This window comes from Micropterus dolomieu, linkage group LG05 (assembly GCF_021292245.1).
Source record: "Micropterus dolomieu isolate WLL.071019.BEF.003 ecotype Adirondacks linkage group LG05, ASM2129224v1, whole genome shotgun sequence".
Taxonomy (NCBI): domain Eukaryota; kingdom Metazoa; phylum Chordata; class Actinopteri; order Centrarchiformes; family Centrarchidae; genus Micropterus; species Micropterus dolomieu.
This window is the reverse complement of record NC_060154.1, coordinates 9,678,908-9,690,412: the sequence shown is the minus strand read 5'-3', so window position 1 is coordinate 9,690,412 and position 11,505 is coordinate 9,678,908. Positions and strand designations below refer to the sequence as shown.

The following is an 11,505-nucleotide window of genomic DNA, read 5'->3' as shown; positions in this document are numbered from 1 at the left end:
GTTGGGTCAACAAAGTCAGAGCAATTCTTAAGGATTAAAGTGGAGTGGAGAACATGAGGGTTAGGGCCATGTGCTGTGTGTCAACCCGAGGCCCCCCTCTTTGTCTTGCGGCAGTGTTGGGGTTAACTCCCCCTTGCTCCCAGGCTGGCCCCGGGGTCAGGGGGGAAACAGGCAGCCAGTCAGGCAGCCAGGCATTCTTTCTGTGTGTGTGTGTGTGCTGTGTTTGTGTGTGTGGCTGCAGCCCACTCTGTGCTCTTTGACTCTGCTGGCCTTATAAGGGATCCAGTGCCATGGCAACTGCAGGGCTTGAATAGCAGTGTCAAATCCCTCAGCACACAGACACACGCTCACTCTCCCTAAAGGAGGGAGCGAGGCAGAGACACAGAGGGGATTGAGAGGAGCAGGAGAAGAGGCTATCTCTGGGCTGTTCTCCACTGCAGCGTCTGGCTTTCACTAAATGGTCTATGACCGTGTTTTTCCTGCGCTTGTTTGCCTAATTTATTCCTGCCGGGGCCAGCAGAAAGAAAGGCGGAAAAGAAAAAGAAGGACGGGCAGTATTGGTTAAGAGTGCAACAGTACACCCTGACTTGCTGACAGGGAATGCAAAGAGGTTCTGGCCTCTGGTTGTTTCTGCTGGATGGACAAGCACTAACAAAACAAGAGAAGGAAGAGAGAGACAACACTTTGTGGAGCTTTGAGAGTGGAGGCGCAACTGTGACTAAGGATGTTTCTCAACTCTGCTTTTATTTTGGCTCGTTGTTTTTTCTGTGACATTTGAGCCTCTGGAACCACATACTCTACAGACTCTTAAGAGTTGGAGGAGCCACAAGAAAACATAATTTCACCACAGACACAAAAGAGGAGGACTTATTTGATGAACTTTGTTGCTGCAGAGACCACAAAGACATTATTCTAGGAGTGAAGGAGTGTATTGTCTTTGTCACCACTTGTTATTTTAATATGAAGTGTGGAATCAGTTTCAGCTGTATCTTTTTGGTTATTTATAGCACGGAGGTGTTCCTGAGCTAAAATACACTTTGCATATAAAAGCTAAAGTAGCTCTGTGGCAATCTCCCTCAGAATACCAAAGAAAGAAAATCCAATTTCCAATACTCCTCATAATTTGTTGGGGGGTGGAGGTTTGGACATGAATGAGAATTTCCAGATCAAAATATTATTTCCTCTTCATCACCATCACCTCTGCTTCTGTAACAGCCTTGACAAGTCAAAAGTGAGTCTGGACTAGAACTGCCTCAGATCAGCAGATAACACCTCTGTACAACAGGAACTGGTTGGACTAGTTTATAAGTTGGAGGAGAGGGCAGGGCAGTTTAACCCTGCCTGAAGGAGAGCTGTGTTTTATTTTCCTCCTGCTTGCTTGTCCTTCTGGGAGAAAGTCGTGTGCTGAGAGACGGGCAGAGCTTCTTGTTCATTTGGAGAGCAACTCTGTTTTGTCCCTTGTCACTATGAGGGAGAGGTGAGGTGTTTTTTTTTCCAAGGGGGGAGACAAGGAGAGAGAAAGTGAGAGGGAGGGAAAAAGAGAGAAGGAGTCTAAGTGTAATTTATTGTTTCCTGTGAAAAGAGCAAGGCTGCACCCTTTTCTCCTGCCTGAACTCTGAACCACTCAGTGTGTCTGAAGTTTTCTCAGACCTCGAGAGCCATTGATTGGAGGTCAGGGCAGAGAACACAGAGGTGAAAGACAAGAACAGAGAGAGCAGAGGGATTAAAGAAGAAAACAGCACTGGGAAGGACCTCCAGGTCATTACAACAAGACGGCAAAGGGGGGAAAGGTCAACACGGCGGAGTCCGGGACAACTTTTTATCAAACTTTTAGATCATCTTGGACAAAACCTGCCTTTAACACAAGCCTGGAACCACTGTTTTGTTGTCTGGAACCAGTTTTTAGACTTTTGAGGGTAGTTGGAAGCTGGGGAGCAGGGCGGGTCTGTGTATGATCCACTTACAGGGCTGTGTGTCTCAGAGAATATGGCCATGGTGAGCGGGGGATGGGGCAACCCCAACGGGGACACTAATGGACTGGGGGAGAAGGCTTACCTGAGGAGGGAGGAAGAGGAGGGCTCACCTCAAGCCGGAAGCAGCGATGTAGATGTTGGGGACGAGGACAAGGCCTGCGTGGTGGACTGTGTGGTGTGTGGGGACAAGTCCAGCGGGAAGCACTATGGAGTTTTCACCTGCGAGGGCTGTAAGAGCTTCTTTAAGAGGAGCATCAGACGAAACCTCAACTACTCCTGCAGGTAAGGGATGGGAGATTCAGATTTCAATCTTGTTTTCTTTCTAGTCTTTCAAGTAGATGTAGAGTTAAAAAAAACTCACATTTCATTTATTTTGCTCACTCTTGTTGGACTACATAGTTGTAACACTTTACTATACATTTAATAAATTGTTAATTAACATAACATATTTGTTTAATAACATATTTGTCAACAACTGTAATTCCTCCTGTGGACACCAATATGTGGAAGTTGGTGGATAAACAGATAATGGATTGAAATATAATAATAATATAAAATGTGGCTTTATTGGACAAATTTTAATTATTGACAAAACTGCACAATAATACAAACTTGTCCTTATACCTGCGTACAACTATATTAAAGTGTGTAATAAACCATTTGGTAAACATTTATATAGTGCTTTTAAATGCAAAATATGTGAACGTGTGTGTTGGAGGAGTTAAAGTGAAGTGGCTTTAAAGTAAAGTTTTTTATAAGCCCCTTTGTAGTCATTCACATTCATGAAGACAAGAGCAGATTAGTCCATTTTTCTCCAGAATGATATGTTCCAACCTTGGATTCGTCTCACAAACAGCCCTAGGAGGGGGAAAAAAGAAATGAAAGCCCTGAAGGTCAGTCATGTGAGGATGGATTGCCTCAGAAGGTCAACATTCCCATTATTCTTCACCACAAGAACACAATGTTGCAACTCAATTCTGTGCTCTTACTAAAACTACTCTCACCTCTGAATATAGCTATTTCTTCTACATAATAATGCACTAACTCTGTTGTTGTTGCCCTGTCGTGCTTAAAAGGGTTCCTTGTGAAATGTTGGAAGACCTCGTCCTGCTGTAAAAGGCAACACACAAGGGCGTACAGGGCCGATGATTTACAAAGGTCACAGCCTTGATAGCTTTTCAGCCACGCCACACAGTTCACTCATCACAGAGGTCAGCTAGAGAGAGAGTGAGAAAGAAAAAGACAGAGAGAGAAGGGGGGGGATAAGTAAACTTCTCTTCCTTATAAGAAACTCACTTGTTTGAAGCTTTTTCAAGTATTTCCAGTTTACTATCAGGGACCATGAATATCAAATACTTTTTGTTCTTCAAGTGTCTTGTCTTTGGTTTCCTTTGTGCAGATCTAATCGAGAATGTCAAATCGACCAGCATCACCGCAACCAGTGCCAATACTGTCGTCTGAAGAAATGTTTCCGTGTTGGAATGCGCAAAGAAGGTATCAAAGCTATCAAAGCAGGTTAAATGTGTTTTTATAGGATTAGTAAACACATGAATGAGCTTATCACTGCTCGAGGTGACAAATATATGACTGAAACCATGTCATATGAATGTCTGAGGTTATCGTTGTACTTTTAGATTTCACAGTAGTGGATGACCCTATAATGAAAGCTGCACTAATTGCTATTTTTATATTAACAATGAATCAAATGAGTGAGTGTGTAATGTGAAGGTCGCTCGTGGTGACAAACCTACAGAGAATTATCACCTGACTCTCTAGTTCTGCTCAGATCTCAGTGATCAGACAATTTAGCATCTTTCAGCTCATTGTTTTGGTTTTACGGCCCACAACTTTATTGTTTTGGTCCGCCCTCATTATAAATGTTTCCGGAAGCAACAGGCAGCTGTTTTCAGCTCTGATCAACCTACTGTACACTGCCTGACAAATTCCAATAAGCAGACAGACACTGTTAGCTGCTAGCATAAAGACTTGCTTGTGAACACAGTGAAGCATTTATCAGCTAAAGAGAAACAGACCGACAGAAGGTCAACCCCAAATGAATGATAAATTTGCTGGATGTGCAAAATAGGCAACTTCTTGCTAACATTTCCCATATCAACTTAAAAAGTGATAATGCTGGATGTCAGGGTTATGTTTACATCTGTTGCGCTGCCACCAAGTGGCCCAAAAAAATAATGAATGTTTATCCAAGTAAAACTAGAAAGTAAACATACATAAAGTGAAAAGTTCTGCTTTTAAAATTTTACTTAAGTAAGCAGATAAGTATGCTCAGCCAATTCCATTGAGGTATTAACAGTAAAAGTACTAGAATTGCCCCTTTCATAGTTATTATTATTAATGATGTGTAAGCAGCCTTTTAAGGTTGTAGTCGGTCAAGATGGAGCCAGTTTTATCTATTTCATATACTGTTGGATAGGTTAATATTTATTAATTTATATATTATATATTTGTACATAATATTAATCATATATGTTTGAGAAAATATGTTGATCTTCAAAGTAATTGCAGGTGTCAAATAAATGTAGTGGAGTGCAAAAACTCTAGTGAAGTAGAAGTGTAAGTAAAGTACATCAGTACCTCAAAAGTACATAGTCCCCTTCCAGCACTGAGGATTAAACCAATCATATCCTCTATACATACCAACACCCTGATTCATGTACAAATGCCCCTAAACAAAGCTACACAATCACAAACGCCCAGAAGCACGCATGCAAATATATCAGAAATAGGTAATTCGCAGAAAAACTGTCACCTACTACGACAGAAACAGCCACTGACACTTCCCAGGGCTCCAAGCACCATGTTTATACTGTCAACCAAACCATGTTTTCACCCTGGTGCTTGACTCCTTTCAGCTGGTGAGCTTCAGGGACAAGGTTGCAACTAGAGCCAACAACATTTGATTTGCATAACAGAAGAAAAACAACAAGTTGACAAGTTCACTCTGCTCCGTGTTCTGCTCTGTCAAAAGTAACCCCCCACGATGTCTGTGTCTCTGTTGAAACTTATATATATCTATTTAATTACAGTTGTGATATGCTTAATTTCTGCAAGGTTGATTAGGTAAGAAGAGATGATTCCCATTTCTCCTGGTGTAATTATTATCATTCCAGCAGTCCTACCCTTATTATCACTTCACAAACTATTTCAAACCCATTTGTAACTGTATTCTAGTCACCTTTAACCTGACCGTACTTGTATTTCAGTCTCAGTGTCAGTGGATACCATGAGCTGTCCCATACATAATGTGCACTGAGGTGACAGTGTGCCGGAGGATATATTGGGCCTGGTTATTAATGACCCATGTTGACCGTGGCTGTGACGCAGGTTGCACTGTTTCCACATTACCTGGAATTGTCTGATTCACCTTTAACCCAGTCAGGGAAGCACACAACAATATATTCACTACAAACAGCCAGTAGTGTCCATTAAAGTTTGGTACAGGAAGGGCGGTTGTGCATTAATCTCACACAGAGAAGTCAGGATATTGGCATTAGATTATAATCACTAAGGACTTCTATCAGTAACTCATAATTATATTGTTAGAAGGTTGGTGATGAAAGCAACACAATTTGATAGTAGTATTACTTAACTTGATGCTTTCATCTTTTCAGCAGTATTTGCAATTTTTCAATATGTGTTACGACATAGCAAAAGGCATTTGCTGTAACTGGGTAGACTAAAAACAAGGACTACCTAGTATTTTGCACACCTCAGTTAGGCTCTTGTTGTGGCTCAAAAGCTGACATCCATAGAAACGTTTAGTCTTATCATGAACCCGAGGATCTGCAGATTGATTCCATACCTAATATATAATTTACTAAAGTTAGGCATGATACACGATATGTAAATCACAAAAGGAACAATTGAATGAGAGTCAACTCCTTTTTGTTGAGGCAAGAGGGTGGGGATTTATTTTGTGTGGTGTACAAAATGTTGTAAATAAATAAGAATGTTTAAATTCAGAAGTTTAAACTTAAAGTATCTTATCTCGTCAAGATTATTGTTTATACAGTTAGGGGAACACATGTTGCTCGGTTACAATACCATTACACTATTCTATGCATCTTAAAGAAAATGTAGACTATACTATACAAAAACACTTTATTAAAAGTGTTGCCTCTATATAAACACTGAAGTTTACAATACAGAAAAAATTATTAAAATTATATTCCACGACTCTCATGCATACACGCTGGACACACAGCCTACCCTGAACTCCAGATACACCTGACTGAGATAGAGTCTGTGGCGGAGAGACTGTAGTTATCCATATTTCCATATGCAACAGGCAGCTGTTTTTAACACACAAATAAACTTGGATAATCCCACTGTACACTGCCAGGCAAACACCAAAATGCAGACAGACACAGTTACCGACTGACTGGAGAACATAGTGTAGCATTTAGCGTCTAAAAAGCCAGACATTTCCTTAAATATTATTAATTATAATTGATTAGCACTTTTGCGTACTTAATACTTTTTATTTACACTGGAAACAAATCAACAATGATCACTCTGAACTATGTAGTTCTCTATTAAGAGGAACTCATTGGATTTTATTCTGTAGAACAGTAAAAGAACACATTTTTCTTTTAATGGTGCATATTTTTATTATTTTGATTATTATTAGTAAAGTGCTAGTATGTTTTTTTTTCTTCTACTTTTACGTAGAGTAGAACATTGTAGGATGTTGCTTCAAAACCTTTTGCAGCAGAAACAGTTGTTTGATGGCATATGTCTCAAACATCAAGAAACATCTGACATTGTTTCACTGCATTTGACTCTCATTCTGTTGTCTTTCTGTCTCCATTCATTTTATTTCTGCAGCAGTCCAGAGGGGTCGAATCCCTCCATCTCACCCAGGTATCAGCCCAAACTCCCTGGCAGGTGGGATTGGAGGTGCAGTGCCAGGTCACCTTGGGACAGACTACTTCAACGGGCAGCCAGTGTCAGAGCTCATCTCGCAGCTCCTCCGGGCTGAGCCGTACCCCAACAGCCGCTACGGGGCCCCATACAGTCAGGCACAGATGCAGGCATCTGCTAGCGGAGCTTCTGTCATGGGCATCGACAGCATCTGTGAGCTGGCCGCAAGGCTCCTCTTCAGCACCATCGAATGGGCCAGAAATATCCCATATTTCCCAGAACTACCAGTTTCAGAGCAGGTCAGTCAAGACATACCTGGTGAAAAACACCTGTTTACAGTTGCACTAGAGTAGATTTTAAAATCCAGGTGTTATTACTATAGCTAAAGCAACACCATGCAGCTTTTTAATTAAACCAGTATTGTTTAGCCTTAACCATAATCTTATCTCATAGAATGTTACTGAAACCTCATAGATCTCCCATTTGCCCAAACTACATTCAGATGGGAGATGTGATGTCAACAAAATACCAAAAAAATAAATTGTAGCAAACAAGTTAGTGCAGGGTATGGAAAAATATATGTTTGCCTTAATTTTAAGTAAACGGACAATTCATGTTGATAAACGTGACTACAGTCAAATTTAAACACGACTCCAAAATTCAAAGTTGCCTGGAGTACAGCAGTTTCAAATGACCATTGTTTTAAAGGATACAAAGAAATGCTGATCTGCTCCAAAGTTAGCGGTTCCCAATACTTTTCACTTGTGACCCCTTGAAATCAAGCAGTAACTACATAGGTTATTGCTTTAGTGGGAACTAGATTTGTGAGTTCTGCAAAACAGTGATTTGATGGATTTTTAAAGGCCTGAAGAGATGAAAGCATCCATTGTTTCGAAGACAAAAATCAAGTTTCTTATTCTTCCTTATTTATTTAATCATCTCGTGACCCCTTAGATTGACTTTAGTGATCCTGACCTCCAGATGGTCATTTTTACGGATGACATTTTGACAGTAGTAGTATGTCACAGTAGGAAAAGCACAGGTGTAATAAAATTAATGATTACCGAATTCCATTTAACGGCTTCAGTTTCAGGGTCCTGATATTGTGCATGCTGGCTCATTGTCTCACTGTCATGACCTATACGTATAACCTGTGTTGTAAGTAAAACCTCAGATTTTCCTACTATAACAAGTCAAAGTTTATGCTGTGAAAAACTTATTTTGGGAACTAAGTGACCATTTATTAATTTCCAATCAACTCTACAGGTGGCGTTGCTGAGGCTGAGCTGGAGTGAACTGTTTATCCTGAACGCAGCTCAGTCTGCTTTGCCTATACATATGGCGCCTCTGCTGGCAGCTGCCGGGTTTCACTCGTCGCCTATGTCTGCTGAGCGCGTGGTGTCCTTCATGGACCAGGTCAGGGTTTTCCAGGACCAGGTGGACAAGCTGAACAGGCTACAGGTGGACACAGCTGAGTACAGCTGCCTGAAAGCCATTGCACTGTTTTCACCTGGTAAGTTTGGTAGATTTTTACAAGGTTATCTGAGTGATGGTAGCTGCTGTAACTGGATGTCTTTATTGTCAACTGATCCCAAGTGTCTCAGAAAAAAAAAAACCTAACTGTCTGAATGAGGTTTTTATGTAGGGTTCAGGTTTCTGGACCAGTAAGACAATCCCTAACAGCTCCAGGGATCCTTTGATTTGACGGAATGTGACCTCTGACCTCACTGAAGGGGGAGAATTCAACCTGGCTTTGTACAAAGATAACAACATCTGCCTATCAGCACATCTAAAGATCACTAATTAACATGTTCTTGTTGGTTTAATCTGTACAAGAAAGCAAGTTGTGGTTTCACTGGGGGTAGTGTGACTTTTTTAGAGGGGCTAGTAGGTGGATTTTGCTACCTTTGGATGGAACCAAGCTAGCTGTTTTCCTCATTTCCGATGGCTATAGCTTATTTATCATACAGATTTGAAAGTATCAATCTTCTCATCTATTTCTTGCCAAGTAAGCAAATAAGTGTATTTTCCCCCAAAATATACTTGTAATTTAATTTCAGTGTATATGAGATAAAAGAAGCCACCAGCCTAATCTAGAAAATCTGCAAAAACTAAGCAGAATAAAAACATCAAATAGTGATAATCCTTTGATTCTTTGCCCTGCAGATGCTTGTGGTCTGACAGACCCAGCCCATGTGGAGTCTCTGCAGGAGAAGGCCCAGGTCGCCCTGACAGAGTATGAGAGGTTGCAGTACCCCAGCCAACCTCAGCGCTTCGGCCGCTTACTGCTGCGCCTCCCTGCTCTGCGCGCCGTGCCAGCCAACCTCATCTCCCAGCTCTTCTTCATGCGACTTGTGGGCAAGACACCAATCGAGACACTGATCCGAGACATGCAGCTATCAGGGAGCTCCATCAGCTGGCCCTACGCACCGGGACAGTGAACCCTGCTGACTCCAGAGTGGGAAGGGCCAAAATCAGATTAGGAGGAATCAGAGCTCACAAAGATTACATACTAAGCTCAAACTGAATGTTTTGAATACAAACTGGGACCTCAGAAGTTTATGGTCCTGTTTGTGAGTGCAGATGTCAGCTTTTCCCACATTAGCTCTGTAAAGTTTGGTGGAAGTCACACCAAAGCTGCTTTCAGGGAAACAAAAAATGTGTATTTGTCTTTACAAGTATGTGTGTTTGGAGCACTTGTTTGGTTTTGTTTTGACCTCCATCTGATCTCTCTCTGTCTCATTCTAACATGAGGCCATGTGCCTGTACTACCTCCTCCCATCCAATATGTTTTCCTTCTTTTTCATGTTTTATGTCAAAATGAAGCCATAGCAGTGCCACTTTTACAGGCAGAGCTGGCCTACAGTTGCAGATTTCAGAGCTTTTTATCGTCACAACTGGGACATGTTGTTAAGACCACACCTAAAGTCTGTCATGTTTGATATGTGGGATGAAATATCAGACTTTGTTACCAAATGTATTTGCGAAGACTGCATAGTGTCACCTTGTACAGATTTTACAAAAAGAAAGGCATGTGGATTGTATTGTATATTGTACTAAACAAAGTACTGTATATACAAGACATATTTTGTATGCTATAAGGAATATTTCAACATTTTGGGGAATATGCTGATTCACTTTCTTGCAGAGTTAGATGAGATGATCAAGTTCATTTCCATGTCTGATACAGCGAGCAGCTGGTTAGTTAGCTTAGCATGAAGTCTAGAAACAGTGGGAAACAACTTGCCAGGCTTTGTCCAAAGGTATCAATGTCTGCCTGCCAACGCCTCTATAACACGCTTTATCTCCTTTGTTAAATCCGTCCAAAACCTGAAGTGTAAAAACAACATGTTTTACAAGGTTATGTGCTGGAATATTTCCGTGACCAGTAACTTCCCAGAGTCTCCACTTGTTTCAACTGCTGCCAGCCAAATAATCTCAGTAAAACAGCGAATTGTCATTTTTCCACACCAGTTTTTGTACAGATTCAACACAACAAATTTAATTAGTTGGTGACTTTTAGAGGCGATGGTAGGCGAATACTGTTAGCTTTGTACAGAGAGTAAGATTAGCTGTTTCCCCCGGTTTCCAGTCTTTGTGCCAAGCTAAGCTAACCAGCTGCTGGATCCAGCTACATATTCTTTTGTAGAATAGTAAGAAAGAGAAAAACCATATTTCCCCAAATGATGAGCTATTCCTGTAATATAGCATATCATTACTGTTCTTGCAGTAGTAAAGTACAGACAGTAAGTGGAAGTGAATGTATGTAAACACACCCTGGCTCCTCAGACTGTCACATCCCTGTCAAACATTATTACCTCATGTTTTATACATAAAAGACAAATATTGTTTGTGCTAAAGATAAATATAAAGGGATCAATGCATCTTTATCACAGAAACCATAAACAGAAATTTTCCCCCACACAACTGCTTGTCCACCAAACTTTGGCCAAAATATATTTGAGAATGTTTTAAAATGTTATGCTTGATGTAAGAGGACACGCAAAGTTTGATATACTGAAAGCTACACTGATTCAGTGTTGTGGCCTTTGCTTTTCTGATTAATCTCTGCAAAATGGGGACTGTTTCCTTAGGTAGTTCATTTACATTCATATTACATCACATTTGTGGTCCCCTTTTAAAAGCTGTGTTAAAGCACTGCTTAACAAACAGAGGTCACTTTGAGATAAATATTATGCTTATGCAAGTGTTGTAAGTGTTGTAAAGGTTATGGTGTTTGTTGGTACTGAGATAAAGGGTACTAAGAAGTCACATTCATAGTGTGCTATTGCCATTAAGTGCAGCTCAATGTGACGAAAGTTTTTCTTGCCAAATTAAGTGACTGAAGAAAAGACAATGTGGACATAAACATGTTTTTGGTATGAATTTTTGTATTATCTGTTATGTCATAAAACAGCAACAATGGCCATGATCCCTGATGCTGTCAAGACAACTTCATCAACAACCCACCATGCTGTCCATGAATCTCTTTGTGTTATTTGTTGGAATATAAACTGTAGTGATTTAATTGTGTAACTTTACTTTTAAAAGAAGCATGTTTTCTATGATCATGCCAAACCTAAAAATAAGAAATTCATATGGCTGATTGGTTATTTTTGCATTACTAAAAATAAAAGTATGCACATTC

General features: G+C 40.5%; 1 protein-coding gene across 2 annotated transcripts; it reads left to right on the top strand.

Moving 5' to 3' along the window:
* The first annotated feature begins 369 nt into the window (after positions 1-369).
* LOC123971789 (nuclear receptor subfamily 2 group F member 6-like) lies at positions 370-11,505 on the top strand. 2 transcript variants are annotated; one of them, XM_046050819.1, is made up of 5 exons: positions 370-2,255; positions 3,373-3,467; positions 6,825-7,156; positions 8,124-8,370; positions 9,024-11,505. In XM_046050819.1, exons 1-5 carry the CDS (start codon positions 1,987-1,989, stop codon positions 9,296-9,298), a joined length of 1,218 nt encoding a protein of 405 aa, XP_045906775.1. In that variant the 5' UTR covers positions 370-1,986; the 3' UTR covers positions 9,299-11,505. The 2 variants fall into 2 exon arrangements, with proteins under 2 accessions (XP_045906775.1, XP_045906774.1); XM_046050818.1 differs by having other exon boundaries at positions 372-2,255; positions 6,822-7,156.